Source organism: Leucopleurus acutus, assembly GCF_964270905.1.
Source record: "Leucopleurus acutus genome assembly, chromosome: 1".
Taxonomy (NCBI): Eukaryota; Metazoa; Chordata; class Mammalia; order Artiodactyla; family Delphinidae; genus Leucopleurus; species Leucopleurus acutus.
In genome coordinates, this window is record NC_139142.1 from 193742425 (window position 1) to 193761621 (window position 19197).

At 38.2% G+C, this 19197-nt stretch overlaps 1 protein-coding gene across 1 annotated transcript in view; it reads left to right on the forward strand.

Annotated features, from left to right (window-relative positions):
- Window positions 1–19197, forward strand: part of MYO3A (myosin IIIA) — a gene marked incomplete at both ends in the record, with an annotated part of 170181 nt that overhangs the window by 101427 nt on the left and 49557 nt on the right. Inside the window, 3 exons of the mRNA XM_082839748.1 lie at window positions 10241–10394; window positions 11760–11848; window positions 13862–13991. Coding sequence (XP_082695874.1) covers window positions 10241–10394; window positions 11760–11848; window positions 13862–13991 — 373 coding nt within the window. The remainder of the gene's footprint in view (window positions 1–10240; window positions 10395–11759; window positions 11849–13861; window positions 13992–19197) is intronic.

Genomic DNA, 19197 nt, shown 5'->3' on the forward strand with positions numbered 1-19197 from the left:
TGCTCAGATCCTATCCCACACCCATTAAGTCAGATATCGTCGAATGAGACCTAGCTATCACTGCTTTTCAAAGGTTCCCAGTCTATTCCAATGTGCAGCCAATTACTGCCCTAAATGCTAGCTCCCAATGGGTTCCATTTTTGGCCTCTTCTTATATTCACTAGGAAAGAATCTATTTCCAGTATTTCAACTACTCCCTAAATGCTAGGGATGCTTCAATCCTCACCTCCAGCCCATGCCTCTCTCTAAACCTCCCCTGATTAGGACAGCTTCCAGAACTTTATCCAGAATTGAACCCATCATCTTTCCCTCCCACTTATATTCTTTCTTAGAGAATGGCATCTCTGTCCACCAGCTTACTCAAGCCCAAAATGTTATGTTACATTTCATTTCTCATTTCTCAAATCCAAAAAATCAGTGAGACTTCTTCTTACTCCTCCCTCCCCTATGGTCCAGTAAAAACATTTGACATTTGACATCACAGTATTTAGTTTCCGTTTTTGCTCTCTCTCACTAGGCTGAAGACTCCTTGAGGTCAAGGATTGTGGGATTGTGTATTAATTCTTTTTGTATCTTCAGAGCCTGACATATAGCAAATGCTCAATAAATATTTATTAATCAACGTCATCTTGCTTTAATGACTCACAGTGTTCACAGAATCCATTCTAACCAGAAATTGAAATAAGTAAATATTTTTTGGTTTGGACTTTTTGATAGGGATCTATTAGGATTACTTGCTTCATGGGACCAGGTGCGTCTTTGTGTATTTCCCCATCTGATTAATTCATTAACAACTTGTGTTAGCAGACTTCTATTATTCTTCTCTTTGGGGGGGTTGAGGTTAGAACCTGATTTTATTGGAACTACCCTTTAAACCCGTGTACATATCTTTCAATAATTATTCGCTTTTCACTTTTTTATGAAATTGTAGTTTACAGTTCACTTTGATTGATAGCCTTGAATTTCATTCATCATCCTAACGCTCTTAGTTGTTTTGTCTTTGGGCTTGCTACAATGAAACTACTCTAATATGGCTCCTTTAAAAATATCCTTGAGAGGCTTTCAAGACAAAACCAAGTCAAAATTGCCCCAACAAATTAAAAATGTAACTAGGATCGAAGATTATGCAAAGCACTTTGAGGAATTAAGGCCATTCCCAGTCCTTTCAATTGCCTTCCTAGGGTAACGACCCAAGCATCCCTACTTCATAATCTTACGGACCAAGCATTGGCAACTGAGTGATCAGGTCAGTGAACCTGTGATCTGGTGGACACAGGAGTAGTCAGAGATTCTGTTGGTTTTAACGTGTGTGTGCACCTGTTTGGGTTTCTTTTTCTTTCACTCTGTCACTTACGTGTGAAAGCAAAAATTGTAACTGAGAAATGCTTATGTAGCTGTATGTATTAGCTACCACAGGTAAAGAGAGCACATTTACACCAATTTCTATGCATAAGAAACAGCTACTTAAGCCAAATCATTAATTAAAATCATGGTCACACTTCTTCTGGTCAAATGTAATCATAGGTTTGACCTAAGAGCTCCTTCGCTTAGTAAAGCTGTTATTGCTTATCAGGAAGACGTAATGTTCTCAGTTTCATGGATATACAAATGATCTATCCAATCTGAGCAAGACATAAGCCTTGGGTAGCATCTACACAGATGAAACCACTTCTGGTTCTGCTTTAATCAACAAATATTATCTTTATCGTCAGTCCTACAACATTGGGACATAAAGTTTAGCTAAAGGCGTTTCCTGTTTTGCCCCAGTTCTGTTTGCATGTGATGTACAGTAAAGTTGGTTATGAAGGTAGTTTGAATATCATTTTCCTGTTACTTTCTATTAAAACAATAACCAATAGACTATAGTAAAACATGTTTAGTGAAAGACTTTATGACAGTGACCTAATCCATAGCTTGTTGAGTGGATAGTTTTGTTTCTCAGAATGGTTGCCTCCAGCTAACCATTTGTATACCTTTTGAAACATATTCCTAAGTCTGGGAACCTCATTTTTAAAAAAAAATTATTTATTTGGTTGCACGCAGTCTTAGTTGCGGCATGCAGGCTCCTTAGTTGTGGCATGCAAATTCTTAGTTGCAGCATGCATGATCTAGTTCCCTGACCAGGGATCGAACACGGGGCCCCCTGCATTGGGAGTGCGGAGTCTTTTCCACTGGGCCACCAGGGAAGTCCCTGGGAACCTCATTTTTAACTCACTGGCAGCTATGCCTCTTTTCTTCTCAAAACCTACATTTCTATGGACATAAATTATATTCCTCGTAATCTCAACCCACAACCAAGAGCATCCAGAACTTGTATCTTTTTTCTCCTTACTGTCTAGATATTTAGAATGTCTAAGACAGTAGGTCTAGAGTAGTATTGTTTTTCTAATGTGTATAATATATAGCTCCTGAAAATTGTCTGGTTTGATATTTCATTTGAAGCTAATATTTGAATATAACATTGGAAGCTTCCATACTTTTACAACACTAGAAGAACCATTTGACTTTAATAAAATTTAAAGGAACAATTTATGTCTGAAAACAGTAGTTTGAAAGTTAGATAATAATCTAGGTCCCCTCCCCTGCAGATAGGTGATGAGGCATATGGTTGTAATCTTTTAAAATTCAAGACTCAATCAAACTCTGCTAAATAAGTTGCAACTGAAAAGTGTATACTTTTCTGTCAACTTTATTAATTCCACAAATAGAGGATTCCTATTTCAGCCTTCCCTATTTGATTTGTAGAGCATTATTTTATGCACATTGTTTACTTCCATATTTTTCAAAAAGCTTTTAATTAGCAGCTCAAAGAGCAGCAAACAAGCCATCGCATTTCTAATAAGGGAGGCATCTTTTCGAAATAGCCCTCACACTGAATCTCCATGGTAATTTGTAGCCAAGACTTTGCTTTTGTTGGGTTTGTTTTTGCTTATTTTCTGGTTTTCTTCCATATGAAAGGGAGCTCAATGAACACTAACGATGGATTAGTCCCCCATGGGCATGAGTTTGAATTGGAATAAATGCCATTGTTCTTTAGGCCCAGAACTCATGTATGATACTACAAAGCATTGCTCTAGAATCCTGAAGATTCACTCTACTTCCTCATATGCCCATCTATACCTAGGATAAGCTTTCTGATCCATTAGTGCAGCACATTTTTCTCACTGTTAACTGAGCTAAAGTTTTTTGGGTTTTTTTTTTTTTTTTTTTTGGCTGTATTGGGTCTTCATTGCTGCGCGAGGGCATTTTTCTAGTTGCGGCGTGCAGGCTTTTCATTGTGGTGTCTTCTCTTGTTGCAGAGCACCAGCTCTAGGCGCACAGGCTTCAGTAGTTGTGGCACACAGGCTCAGTAGTTGTGGCTTGCGGGCTCTAGAGCACAGGCTCAGTAGTTGTGGTGCACGGGCTTAGGTGCTCCGCAGCATGTGGGATCTTCCCAGACCAGGGCTTGAACCCGTGTCCCCTGCATTGGCAGGCGGATTCTTAACCACTGCACCACCAGGGAAGTCCCTAAAGTTTGTTTCTAAAATGAGCTATTAGTATTTGTTTTGCTAAAATATAGGCATACATATATATACATATATAATTTATATATGCACTCATGGGTTTAAAATTAAAAGTCAGAAGTCATCTTATAAGCAGGAAGCTATTTACAGCACGAAATGGAAACAATAACTGCAATTATGGCTCTGGCTTCTCACAGAAACTGATGTGTATGAATTTTATCTCCAGCTGTTCATATCCTAAAGTTTAAAGCTTTTGAGGATTTGAATGTGGGCTCCAACACATAATTTGTGGCAATTACAAAGAACAAAGATTCGTTCAATTACATAGTATCTATCCTTGCAACGTTTTTTATCATCATAAAGTAAAAAGAATCAGTCATCTGGTAAAAAAAATATGTGGGTAATTCGAAACAAACCCCTTATAAATGTCTTCAAATTGTTTTGCTTGCAAAGTGTGAATTTTTATCTTATATCCAGCTTTCTTCCCTATTGCACACGCCATATGTGTGTGATGGTGGTGGCATTTGTCTTATGTGAGCTCTCCAAGGGATAAAGGCAATTTTACAGGCATTTTCCTTAAGCATTAAGACAGCTGTACATTTAAGAAACCCTTGGTATGCAATAAATCTTCCTTTATAAATGCTTGGCCAAGTTTTAGGCTACTGTTTGAGATCACACACAAATGTTCCTTAAACTTCTCACCTACTAAGTGAGCATGAAAGCTGATACCCAAATGAGTAGATACACGTGGCACATCCCTACAGCATCTCCTGGCTGTGAGCGGGCCACCCTCCCTCTCTGGCTCCCGCAGGCAGCCTCCTGGGCTCCTGGGTCCTCCCCGTCCCTCCCTCAACACCCATGCTGCACTCAGTCTGCTTCTTTTCTATCAGTGAAGTTGACCAACACCCTGAATGTGATATGAGGATTTGTGGTACTTATTTTGACAATTTCATAATATTTTTAAAAATCTTTTAATTATGATTAAAAATAATTTTGAGTGAAATATACAGTGAGGAGCATCAATCCGTATACGGTTTCTATAGGAGCATCAATCCGTATACGGTTACTATAGGAGCATCAATCCGTATACGGTTACTATAGGAGCATCAATCCGTATACAGTTACTATAGGAGCGTCAATCCGTATACGGTTACTGTAGGAGCGTCAATCCGTATACGGTTACTTTAGGAGCGTCGATCCGTATACGGTTACTGTAGGAGCGTCGATCCGTATACGGTTACTGTAGGAGCGTCGATCCGTATACGGTTACTGTAGGAGCGTCGATCCGTATACGGTTACTGTAGGAGCATCGATCCGTATACAGTTACTATAGGAGCATCAATCTGTATACAGTTACTATAGTTTTCTACATGTAAGATTAGAACATAGCATTGACAAACTGAAATAAAATTTTTTGGTAAAGACATAGACATGACAGTAAAGCAAAAATAGTTTAAGGTGAAAGAGATCCCGGCGTATAGAAAACTACATGTCGTCTGAATTCCTAACTGAAATTCCTCCTTATCCTAAACCAATACCTGTCAATGGAATATAAATTTGTAAAATCCTTTATGGCTTTTAAAGACTTTTCAAGGTTAGGTACCACATACAAAAAGTGACTAGATGAAACTTTTCATCTCAAAATGTATATATCTCTTTTTCTGAAAAAGGAAGCTCTTCTAGAGAGCATCATTTAAATCTCCTTTCTCCAAAGTTCTTAAATATATGTAAAATATAACATGTATATTTTATTAGGAATTATGCAAAATACTTTCTCATTAGTTTACTTGTCAAATTCTGAATTAGTGACCTATGTCATTTCAAATGAATGATGATCAACATTCTCTTTGGCTTGCTATTAATGTAAAAATGAACGAGACCATTGATATCAGCTTTGAATAGAAAATACTGAAAGAAATAGATTTCCAATCATAAATTTTACTTAACATCAAGAGTTTAGATTTTTACAGCATGCATATTTACCACTGTGCTTTCTTCATTTTTAGTTTTTTTTAATACTTAGCTACTTCAGTAAAATGTTATTACTAAAAATAATATGTATATATAGAAAGAGAGCAAATGATAAAGCAAATGCAGTAAAATGCTAGGGATCGGGGAATTTGGGTACAGGGTACATGGGAATTCTTTGTACTGTTCTTGCCCCTTTTCTGTTAGTTTGAAATTATTCCAAGATAAAGAGTGGCAAAATTTCTTTTTTCACTATAATAAACATACTCAGTGCGCCTCGAGTACTGATAACACCCTAAATCCTAGATTTTCAACCTATAAAGCCTTTCTCTTAGAGTGAGTAACTTCTCAATGATTTCTTTCCACGCGGGCAGTATTTTCATGAGTGTGTACCCTCATGAGAAGTTGGTGAGTAGGAATTCTTTTACTAAAAGACAGGCGTCAGGGAATAAATGTGTATGTGGCTTCTTCCCCCTTGTAAATGTTCTGTCAACAGAACGTTTATTCATTTATTCATTAAGTTTCACAACACAGGCAGTTTTGGCATTCTGAAATGTTAGAACCAGAAGAAACCTAAATAGATCATTTATATTTCATAGATACAAATGACTCCCTGTGACTTGCCCAACGTTCCAGGCTGGTTAAACAAAGCCAGGGCCGGAATCTGGGTCTTCTGATACCCATCCAGGATATTCTCACGAACAAACAAATAAGCGAAGTTCAGAAGAAACAAGGAACTTACAAAGTATTCTCTTGTACAGAAGAAAACATGCTCCATCTAGTTGAAGAAAGAAAGAAGGAAGAAGGGAGAGGGGAAGGAGGGGAGGAAAAAGAGAGAGAGACAGTATTTTCACATGAAAGGCCAAGGAGAATCAACATAAGTCTGGAAGGAAGGAGACTGGAGAGAACAGTAACACTGAGGCAGGTGGCAGTGGTGACAGAGACTGTGACAGCCGGAGAGCTTAGAGACCACCTAACAGGAAGGATATAGACCTAGGAGATGGGACAACTGAAAAAGAGAATATAGCAAACGCAAAGAGATCCTAGGATGTAACTTAAAGGTTGGAATGGAAAGGCAGAGAGCATTCTTGCTATGCTCTAAAGGGCAGGAACTCTACCTTTTTCATCTTTATTTCTACCTTCCCCAGTCCCACCTGCCCCTAAATATTCACATGGCAGGTGCTCCACAAATGTTCAAGGAATTTCATTATGTAGCATTGTCTGCAACGATCTACACAGAGACGGTGCCACAAACCTAGGCGAACTGCAAATACCATCTGATATAAATCCCATTCATTCTTCTCCCATGACTTGAAGCAGAGAATCATTAAAAAGTGGACTAAACTTATAAAAATAAGAGATAGTGATTTATGACTTGAAACAGCAAACACAGAGAATAAATATTGAGGATCCTCTAAACCAACTGTTAAAATATTTCCAGATTCTAAAATACCTAAAACTGTGGAGCAGTGTCAGGTAATGGACTTACCTACATGAGAAGGATGTGACTTCATTTCCCGGTGCAAGTTCAGTGTAAGACTTCAGTGTGCCCTGTTACTGCATATACCCATCTTGCATGAAAGAAAATACCATGTAAGCCAAACTCCTTGATTGAAACCTTGATTTCGGGAAGCTCTTTTTGAAACTTCAGACTTAGCCAAAACTACCGGATGGTAGTAAAAACATATTCTCCAACAGTAAAATGATAACGTGGTGCTTTGGGGGGATAGGTAAGACCTGTTTATCTTACTGCCTATATACTGTGTATACTTGAAAGTTCCTAAGAGAATAGATCTTAAATGTTCTCACCAAAAAAAAAAAAAAAAAAAAAAAAATGTAATTACGTGATGGGATGGAGTTGTTAGCTAACTCTGTGGTGGTCATCATTTTTCAGTATATAAGTGTATCAAATCAAGACAGTGTACACCTAAAACTTACACAGTGTTCTGTGTCGATTCTATTTCAATAAAGCTGGGGGAGGAGAAAGAAGATAATTTCCCAGGAAAGTCACTCAGAGCTTCATTCATTCATTTGTAATTTATTTAACACACCCAAGTCTCCCTAGGTACAGAGGAAAAGGGTACAGAGGGGAATAAAAGTTCCTGTCCTCATGGAGTTTTCATTCTAATGAGAGAGAGGGAGGATAAGTGAAAATGCTAGAAATACTGTGGAATAATTTAAAGCATGGTGGCTGGGACACGGCAGGGATAGAGAGTGACCAGTGGAGGAATGGGTATTGCTGGGTCAGACCAGGAGACGGGGAAGGGGCTCTCTGAGGGGGTGAGACCTGAGTGATATGCGTGGAGCCTTTACTGTGTTGGTGATCCAGTCCACGCTTGCAGTTTCACCTGCCTTAGGAGCATGTGGAAGCTTGCAGCCCTATCAGTTTATGGTGGCCACCCTCCCACGCTGCTGTGTGAGTCTGAGGACTCAAGGTAGTAATCTCAAATCCCTCCTGGGGTGACACTTTGGCCCAAAGTATTTAAGCTTGTTTTTGAGGCCACAGCTGCGGATGCATCTTCCATAGGCTCTCTTACTGCTATGTCCTTCCATGCCTCACACTCAAAGTTCAATGCAGAGCAAGGAGATCTTGTTTCAGGCATGAGGTTTTCTAACACCCACGGCTTCTCACTTCCTTTCTCCTTGATGTATGCTTAAAATGATCCCTTTTTCAAAAGGGAATTGGGGGCATCTCAACAGAGTAGGGATTATATATGTTAAACAGCTCAGCTTTACTGTAGTTAACAACTCTACTCATCTGCTTTAAATGTATTTGTTTAATGTACAGGACATAGAGGACTTTTTGAGTAGTTACATGAGCTACATTTCTCCACATATACTTAAAAACAACTGAACATTTCGAAATCATTACGGCCGTAAAAATACATAGTATGTTGTTTTAGGCATGATAACTTTACTAAAAGTGAGTGCTTTGTGAATCCTGAGTGACAGCATTTTTTCTCCATTGGTTTGCCTGGAGATACTAACAAGTATCTTAAAGGTCTAAGCCCATTGTTTTCCAAGTTACTCTGCTCTGTATGACCTGCCACCGAAGCACTCAGCGGATTTTGACACAGGCAAATAGAAATGACAAATGCATTGATTTAGACCATAACCTTGAACGCTTTCCGCAGAAAATATACAAAACCTCTTTTGAACTTTGCAGTTGCCATTTAAGCTATAATATGCTGTCAGCATAATGTGTCTGACAGTCACGTAATTCTAGGTCTGTGTACATCTCCCAAGGTTACCTTCAAGTGAAAAAGCTGTGAAACTTCAAACATTGTTTCCATTTTTTGTACTGGGTAAACTGAATGTCTTTCAGGTGATCTAACTTTTAGACCAGTGGGTTCTGCCTCATTTTTACATATTAGATTTTGTTTTATTTAAAAATATACATTTACTTTTTTTCCTGGTGACACTCTTGACTGTGATTTCAATTTTATAAGGCCCCAAAAGCAGAGATTAAAACTTTGGCTTATGAAATGCCCCACCTGCCATTGGCTAAATTCATCCATGAAGATCCCAGAAATAAATTCTCTTTCTCTGAACTCCTGTAGTACATTGTACCTAGCATTTATCTATCCTGTGTTACCTTGCATTTTGGGTATTTATTTGCAAAGCTAATCACTCAAATTTTATCTTAAATTCACTGAGGACAGAGAGTTTGTTTTAAACATCTTTTTATCACCCATCACAGTGCCTTATTATAAGGTGTTCAATGAAAATATTTAATGAATTAAAGAATATATTAAAATGGTAATGAAAGTAGCCTGTAACTTTCGTTTGTGAATGGTGCAGGGCATTCTTCCCCAGTCAGTAATTATTTGATACACTTCCCCAGTAATAGTTGCTTTATCACCTGAGAAAGTGTGGGGAACCCTCCATGTAAGCATCACTACAAGTCCGAGTTCGGAGGTCGTCTATGTCCTGTCTTTTACACATTGCAGCACTGGGGGTGAGGGGGACCCAGTATGAAGGCCAAAGTCATAGAAGCAAAGCTACAGCACAATTCTTCTTGTCCTTTTTGTAAAATAGATCATCAGTATCTATGTTGTGCTGGTACCAACATCTTACAGTAATTATTGTTTTTATTTTATGCATTTTATATCATACTCCACCACAAATGATTACTAGTGATTACCAGATATTATTACCTTGTTAGATGGCGATTGTTACTTCTGTTTAGTAGATGAAAAAACAGAAGTTTAAAGAGTAAGAAAATTCCAAAGGACTATATGGCTCGTCAAGTGGCAGAGCCCAGATGGGAACCTACGTGTTCTTGGTTCTCCAGCCATTGGTTGTTCCTGTGACCCACAGCCGTTCACCCCAAACAATGTAAATGTCATCATGACTGAAAAACTATGTTCTTGAGAGATCCAGCATTTCTGAATTTAGATAAAAGGCTTAAATTGGGGGAAGTGTAACCCTAAGATATACCTAATTAATATTCTATCAATTCTGGATCATGATTTTATTACTGCTCATTAACAACATAGTCTCCTGCATCTGGAAAACTTGAGATGCCTGTAATTCTAGTATAGAAGCTAGAAACTTTTTATTACTACCCTGAGTATCATCAGTGCTAACTTTAATGAACTGGCACTTCTGGGGAGAGAGAAATAAAATGATACCCTCAGTTTAAGGGCAAGGTTGTAGGGAGTAATTTTTTATCATGTGTGTAAAGTAGAATTTTAGGTAGTTGCTGCCAAGTTACATATTGTTCACAAAATTTTAAGTGTTTCTGTACATCTCATGTCCCGTTACAGAATGAATACATAAATGAAGATGTGGATGCTAGAGTTATTGAATATGAAGATAACCGGCCTCTCCTAGATATGTTCCTGCAGAAGCCAATGGGTTTACTGTCCCTCCTCGATGAAGAGTGTAGATTTCCCAAGGCCACCGACCAAACTCTTGTAGGTGAGTTTTGAATTCAGTACGTCTACATAGTTTTCATGTAATACGGTCATGTAGTTATGAATGACTTAAAAAAATGTTTTTAAATATCTAGTAGAGTATTGCTGTGACAAAGCCTGCATATCTAACTTTGGGGAAGAGGCTTTGGATCTAATACCTAGACCAGTGAATGTTTATAATAGGGTGAAATATTTAGTGATGAATTAAACAAGTTTCAGTATTGGACTTCTCCTTATATTATGGTAGAGCCCCAATCATAGGATTTTATGTTAGAAATGACCGTAGTAATTATCCAGCCCAAAACTAGAAATTGGAGGACAGGGCAAAAGGACAGCTCCAGAATTGGAAATGAGATACCTAACAGGGAGGAAATAAATTCATCTGTGATGTTCTCGTCATTTATCTGACTCACTGATTGCCTATTCTCTCCTCTAGTTGGACGATACTAGATGGAAAAGAAAATAACCCCAACGTGGTGGGGAAATCATTTCATACTAGTCCCTTGATTTTGATGTTAAAATGTACCTTCTAGGACATGAAATAACAGAGAACTTGTGCTGGTAAAACTGTTGTAGACATGCCTGTATGATCCTATTGTGTTTCCTATGTAATCAGTAACAACCTATAGCTCTTCTTATAAAAAAGAGAACCAAAATACCAAATTTCTAGGCTCATGGCTTCACATCCAGCTGTGTTTCACAAAGCTCTCTGGACAATCTCAAGTACTTAGTTTCCTCCCTCTGTACCAGTGGTTCTTAAAATGGGGTCCCCAGGCCAGGAACATCAGTATCCCCTGGGAACTTGCTAGAAATGTTAATTTTTGTATCCCACTCCAGACCTGTTGAGTCAGAAGCTCTGGGGGTGGGACCCAGCAGTCTATTTTAACAAACCCTCCAGGTGATTCTGATGCTTGCTAAGGTTTGAGACCTGCTGACCTAAATCATATTGGAATGGTAAAATTTATGATCTCAAGTTTTGCCTTACCATTTATAATTATATTACAAATCTGCTTGTAATAACTATATAAAATTTTCTGTGTTTATTCACTGCACATTTTCCATTTTATGGTGAAAGAGATGATTCTGTCAGTTGGTTTTTTGATTTTTGTGTTTTGCGGTACGTGGACCTCTCACTGTTGTGGCCTCTCCCGTTGCGGAGCACAGGCTCCGGATGCGCAGGCTCAGCGGCCATGGCTCACGGGCCCAGCCGCTCCACAGCATGTGGGATCCTCCCGGACCGGGGCACGAACCCGTGTCCCCTGCATCGGCAGGCGGACTCTCAACCACTGCACCACCAGGGAATCCCTCAATCGGTATTTTTTGAGGCCCTCCTACATGCTTGATATTGGAGTTAAATTTTTTTCTACAGAAAAATTTGAAGGTAATCTGAAATCACAGTACTTCTGGAGGCCTAAAAGAATGGAAGTTAGTTTTGGAATTCACCATTATGCAGGAAAGGTAAGAACTCTGAAACATTATAACTGAGTTTCTCTTCAGTCTTTCATTGAATAATAAGGCCACGAAAATGATGGCCCAAAATATTTATAGATGGCTGTAATGATATAAAGAGTACATCTTTCTGATCCTGAGGTGTGGCTTGGCATGTGGTTGGCTGCCAATGGGTACCTATTTTTTTCTTCTTTTAATGATAGCTGAGAACCTTTTGTATAAACTGCCTTCTTCAGACTTGAGTTGCTTCTCTGTCCATGGCGGCCTTTGTCTTTCCTCCTTCCCAACAAGAGAAGGTACCAGGCTGGAGGTACGGCCAGATCCCTGAGCTGATTAATTAGAATTAACTGATGGACTGTCATGCAGTCAGAGGAAGCAGTGTTTATGCATTGGTGGATACACTTCCTACACCAGAGCATACCTCAGATATGCCATCCTACATATGGAAAGAAACCCAGGAGACAGTTTCTGTCCCTTCTGTAGAGAATAACAGGTCTTTCCCTCACAATGATGTTATAAATATTGGAGGACTAAGAAGATATTCAAATCAAGAAGGAATTCATAGACATATACAAACAAAATAAAATACCACAGAACCCTGAGCGTTCTAGTCTAGTAGAACTTCTGTGTCAGTCAGTAGTCCAGACTTTAGTCATTGAAAACAAAATCTACCTTAAATATCACAGTTATAACCTTTCTCATGATTTTCAGCATGTGATTTTCCAAATAAGCCTACTTTAAAATATTCGTTAAGAATTTCCTATTATCATTTTATCCAGTTCTTTTAAGATTAATTTATTTATTGTTGGGTCTTCGTTGCTGCACGCTGGCTTTCTCTAGTTGCGGCGAGTGGTGACTACTCTTTGTTGCGATGCGCGGGCTTCTCACTGCGGTGGCTTCTCTTGTTGTGGAGCACAGACTCTAGGCACACGGGCTTCAGTAGTTGTGGCACGCGGGCTTGGTAGTTGTGGCGCATGGGCTTAGTTGCTCCGCGGCATGTGGGATCTTCCCGGACCAGGTCTCGAACCCGTGTCCCCTGCATTGGCAGGCGGATTCTCAACCACTGCACCACTAGGGAAACCCTATCCAGTTATTTTTAACAACTGTATTAGTCTTTTGGGCTGCCATAACAAAAATACCACAGGCTGAGTGTCTTAAACAATGGAAATTTATTTCCTCACAGTTCTGGAGGCTAGAAGGCCAAGATCAAGGTGCCAGCACATCTGGTGAGGTCTATTTCCTGGCTTGCAGATAGCTGCCTCCTCCCAGTGCCTTCATATGGCCTTTTCTCTGTGTACGTGTGAGGGGGAGAAAGAGATCTCTGGTGTATCTTCCTCTTCGTATAAGAACACTAGTCCTGTGGGATTAGAGCCTCACTCTTACAGTAAACTTCATTTAACCTTCATTACCTCCTTAAAGACCTTGTTTCCAAAATACAGTCACGTTGGGGATTAGATTTTCAACATATTAATTTTGGAGGGACACAATTCAGTCCATAACAACAGCCACATTGGACCATCCTACAAAAATCTTTGGGTTGCATTGATCTTTAAAAATCTTAAAATTATTTAGAAGTGCCAGAAACACACACACCCACAGTGTATTTAGACCACACTACTCCTGAGATTAAATCTATAAAAAGCCTTTTCACTGCAGGTGAACCAGTTATCACAGAAATGAGAACACCTTGGGGGCCCCAACCCTCCAAACAGAGAAGGGAGACCCACAACATTGCCAACATGATATAATAAATGGGAGGAAGCAAACCTCTTTGATTATTTCAACCCAAATACAATCATTATGACACAAATTTTTCTCTGAAAAGATACAATGTAAGCCTGGAGAGGTTCACTTTTCCAACCAAGCTGTAAGGGACTACCTTTGTAAATCCTCGTGTACCTGTCACTTAGCGCTAAGTAAAGCTCTCAATAAATACCTATTGGTGATGATAATGATGCTGCTGATGAGGATGAGGGTGATGACATTGACTGTGACAATGATGATAACATGCTTTATCAACAGGTCATCTATAACGCAAGTGGGTTCTTAGCTAAAAACAGAGACACCCTCCCAACTGATATTGTGCTCCTTTTGAGGTCGTCAGAAAACAGTGTAATTCGACAGCTAGTCAGCCACCCTCTAACAAAAACAGGTAAGCCGAGGCAGTTTCCTTCCATTTTTTTTGGTGCATGAGTTGGTTTTATTTTTACAGAGAAGCTAGGTTTCCATTAAAGAAAAGTTTTGAATTACTCACCAGAAAATACGGTGGTGTCCTAGCTGCTCACTAAAAGAGTACCGTCACCTTCAGAGAGTTCAGAATTACCTGCTGTGTCAGGAGTGGGCAACATTGGATGAGCCTTTGAGAGTCTACAGGTTTAGTGAGTTCTGCCTAATTGATTAAAAAGTTGTGTGCCTTTTTCCAACCAACCATATAATCCTTGCATTTGCTCTTAAGTAGAAAAAAAAAATGTAGTTTGGTCTTTTTCTTTATTGGAGTTCACAATTGTTCTCTGCACTTCATTTTTTATAGTTTGTTGAGGTATAACTGACACACAATAAAGAGCATATATTTAGACAGTAAAATATGATGAGTTCTTGACGTACATAGATGAATTTTCTGCATCTATTGAAATTATCATTTGTTTTTGCTTTATATCTATAAATATGGTGAGTTACATGGATTGATTTCTGAACGTTTTACCGACTTTTATTCCTGAGAAAGTCTTTTTTTAAAATTTTTATTGAAATATAGTTTTTTTTTATATTGGAGTATAGTTGATTAACAATGTTGTGTTGGTTTCAGGTGTACAGCAGAGTGATTCAGGTATACATATACATGTATCTATTCTTTTTCTAGTTCTTTTCCCATTTAGGTTGTTACAGTATATTGAGCAGAGTTCCCTGTGCTATACAGTAGGTCCTTGTTGGTTATCTATTTTAAATATAGCAGTTTGTATATGTCAATCTGAAATAGCTTTAGAGTAGGTTGTATCTTTTAGGAAAATTTTCTATTTAATCTGTGCTGTCAAATTTATTGACATAAATTTGATAATAACCCCTATTATCCTTTGAATGTCTGTAGATCTTGAGGTTATATTAGCTCTCTTATTCCTGATATAGATAATGTATGTTCTCTCTCATTTTATTCTTGATAGATTTTCTAGACGTTTATCAATTTTGTTGATATTCTCAAAGAACCAACTTTTAGTTTCATTGATTTTGTCTATTGAATTTTTAGTTTTAATTTTGTTGTTTTTTTTTTTTTTTTTGCTTTTGTCTTTATTGTTTTCTTCTGTTTCTTTCAGGGTTTATTTTGCCTTCTGATTTCTGAGATGAAAACTTAAGTCATTGATTTAAGAAAATTTCTTCTCTTCTAATATAGGCATTTATAGGGGTTATTTATAAGTATTACATTTAATTTCTAAATATATTGGGATTTCCAGGTATATTTTTGTTATGTACTACTAATTTAATTTTGTATTGCTCAGAAAGCATACTTTGTATGATTTAATTCATTTAAATTTATTGAGACATGTTTTATGGCCCAGAATATGCTCTATCTTGTTTTATGTTTCATTTGCACTTGAAAATAATGTGTATTCTGCTGTTGGTGGGTGGAGTATTCCATAAGTGGCAATTAGGTCAACTTGGTTGATAATATTGGTCAGATCTTCTGTATACTTACAAGTTTTCTCTCTCCTGGTTCTCTCAGTTACTGAGAAAGTGGTTTTGAAATATCTGACTATAATTGTCAATTTATCTGTTTTTTCTTTCATTTCTATCAGTTTTTGCTTTATGTACTTTAAGGTCTGTTATTGGATGCATAACATCTAGAATTGTTATATCTTCTTGATGAATAGTTCCCTTTATTATTACTAAATAACTCTTTTATGTCTGGTAATATTCTTTGTTCTGAAATCTACTTTGCCTGATATTAATAGGAAGACTCCAACTTTCTTATGATTAGTAGTTAAATGGTGTATCTTTTTATGCTTTTAACTTCAACTTATTTTTGAGTTTATATTTAAAGTGGGTTTTTTGTAGACAGCATATAATTGGGCCTTGCTTTTTTAAATCCAACCTGATAATCTCTGCCTTTTAATTGAGGTGATCAAACAATTTACATTTAATGTGATTAGCGATATGGTTGGGCTTGACACTCTCTTGCTGTTTGTTTCCTATTGGTTACATCTGTTCTCTCCAGGCTTCATTGGGTTCCTCTCCCTGCATTGCAACATAAAGCCTCTGGACAGAAAGCTGGAGTAATCATAGGGCTCACCTCATTTGTTTCCTCTCTCTCAGGGATCAGTGTCCTATATTGATGCAAAAATTGTTGCTTCATGCAAAAATTGTTGCTCCTAAACAAATACTACATGATTCCACTTATATGAGGTACTGAGAGTAGTCAGAATCATAGAGACAGAAAGTAGAATGTTGGTTGTCAAGAGCTGGGATGGGGGGCATGGAGAGTTAGTATTTAATGGGTATAGAATTTCAGTTTTACAAGATGAAAAGGGTTATGAAGATTGATGGTGGTGATGGTTGCACAACATTATGAATGTATTTAATACCACTGAATTGTATACTTAAAAAGGTTCAGCTGCTAAATTTTATGTTATGTCTATTTTACCACAGTAAAAAAATTGGAAAGAAAAAAAAACTGTTCCATAGACTTCGTATGTCTTTTTAGTTGTTTTAGGTGAGAAGGTAATCCAGTTTGTGTTACTTTATCTTGTTCATAAAAAAAGTCTTCAGTTTTGACTTTAACAATTGTCTACCGTAAATCAACTATACTTCCATAAAAATTTTTAAAAAAGAAAGCCTTTGAATGTTAGAAACAATATAATTGTATTAAAGCTCCAACTTTGGAGCATTTAACACAAACAGATTGATGCAGCTCTCCCTTGTCTCATATTAACTCTAAAAGATGATATATATTATAAATATTCTTAATAAAGTGAATTCACATAAAGATAGCCATCTCTTTTTGTATCTGCCAACAGCATCTACGCATCTAATTTCATGTTTTCACCCTTATAAAATATGCAACCAGGTTCTCAATACTATGCCATGACTCCTGACTTTCAGCAGAACAGTGTCTAGTTGGCCAGGGAGGAGAGCAGAACTCTATAGTCAAAGGTGTTTCAGTAACTCAACCTCAAAGCTATCAAAGGTGTTTGGGGTTTACATTCAGCTAGATGTGTACACATATAATAATAATAACAATGACAATAGATAACTTCATTTAGAAATTGCAATGTGCTAGTCACTGTACTAAGTACTTTCATTTACTTCTAAAAACAACACTCGGGATTCCCTCGTGTCGCAGTGGTTAAGAATCCGCCTGCCAGTGCAGGGGACACGGGTTCGAGCCCTAGTCCGGGAAGATCCCACATGCTGCGGAGCAACTAAGCCCGTGCAACACAGCTACTGAGCCCGCGTGCCACAACTACTGAAGCCCACACGCCTAGAGCTTGTGCTCCGCAACAAGAGAAGCCACCGCAATGAGAAGCCCACACACCGCAACAAAGAGTAGCCCCCGCTCACCGTAACTAGAGAAAGCCCGCGCGCAGCAACAAAGACCCAACGCAGCCAAAAATAAATAAATTAAAAACAACACTCTGAGGAGGAACTGCTTTTACAGATGACACACTGAGACTGGGGAACGTTGAGCTGCTTTCTCAACATTACCCCGCTGAGAAGTCTTAGAATTAGGCTTGAAAGCTCAGGTTCGTTGGTTCTACATTATGCTTCTGCAAGATTCTAAAATAACCATGGCCCTTTGCATGCAAATATGAAATATAGTTCGGCCAGCATTAGGGGGAAATACATCAGAATTGCTGGCAGCTCAAATGTCTAGTTTGTTTTATCACAGGTTCGTTCATCAGGTCAACTATAGATGCAAAGAGGATACATTTCTCTGAAATTAAGATCTACGCTAATTTTAGTTCTTGCTGGTATGCATAAATGAGTTTTTGAAAGGCTCTCACTTTATCTTGTTGTTAAATAATTTTATGGTTAGTGTGTAAATTTTGTTAAAGGGAAATTAGTAATCTTTAAATTCCCTCTAGTTGTTTGATTTTCAGATAGACTTAAAATTTTACTTTATGTTTGCTTAATATTAAGTAATGATATCTATTAAGCAAAGGGTCTATCCTAATTCATGTGCTTCTAGCACTTTGTATGTTCATCATGCTTCCAAGAAATCTCCAAGTCTATGATCACTTTTTCTCCCAATTAAATTATTTTTTTTAAAACTTTCCCTGATAATCCTAAAAAAAGAAAGAAAGAAAGAAAGAAAGAAAAAGAACAGTAGGCATACTTCCTGAAGCTGCCCCTCTGATGGTCATCAGTTACTGTTTCTGTCCACTCAGCTCTGTTCAGCAAGTCACATTTCAAGAGGGAACCGTGCCGAATGCAGTTTCAGCCCCGCACAAAAGTCACCCCCCGTCCCCAGCACTTTTCCTGGGGTGATGAGGGGAAGGGGATGAGAGCAGAACAGGGCGCTGCCAGCCGCACCCCAGGCAGGGCTCCTTCCTGCACCCTCATCTCTGAGCCAGCCTTCTGCAGCCACAAAAAAAATGTGAGGAATTTGCCAAAATATGTAGCCTCATTGCCTGCAAGAATGAAAGAGAAACAGTCTTCCTGAAGTGATACGGAATTCTGGAGATATTTTGAACATTCCTACTAGGATGATAAACTCTTGGCTCGTGGGTTAGTTGGTGTATTGTGCTTGGTGGGAGGTGGGCAACGAGTGAAAGAGAACTGACATTTCCAGGCACCACGGGCTAGACACACTGTCACCTGTCATCAAACTCCAGTGAGGTAGACGTAATTATCCACATTTTATGGACTCACACTGTGACTCAGAGACTAAGTCGATGATCCACAATTTAAACACTACGGCTGGTGTGCAAACCCAGGTCTTCCTGGCTTCAGAGGACGTAATCTTTCTCACTACTGTGATTTTCCACAGCCTTGGGTTGTGTACAATTATAGAGCCCTAGCACCAGGCATATATTTCTGAATGTTAGGTTGAAAACGTCCTTTGCCCTCAACCACACTTGATTTGCTTATAACCACTTCATGTGAATTAATGATCCATATGATTTTTAAGGCCCATTGTAAAGCTTACATTTGCGTTAAAGAAAGTCTCAGATGCTATTTAGCACACACACACAAAGAAGCAAATCGCTCCCTTTATCCTAATCACCCCATATCTTGTAGCAATTAAACGGAAATCCAACACTTACCTCTCCTTTTTCTATTCCCTAAGCTGGAGTGTTTTTCTGAATTTAAAATTTGTTATACATTTTCAAGTAATATTATTTTATTTCTAAGTGTCTCAATAACTAGTT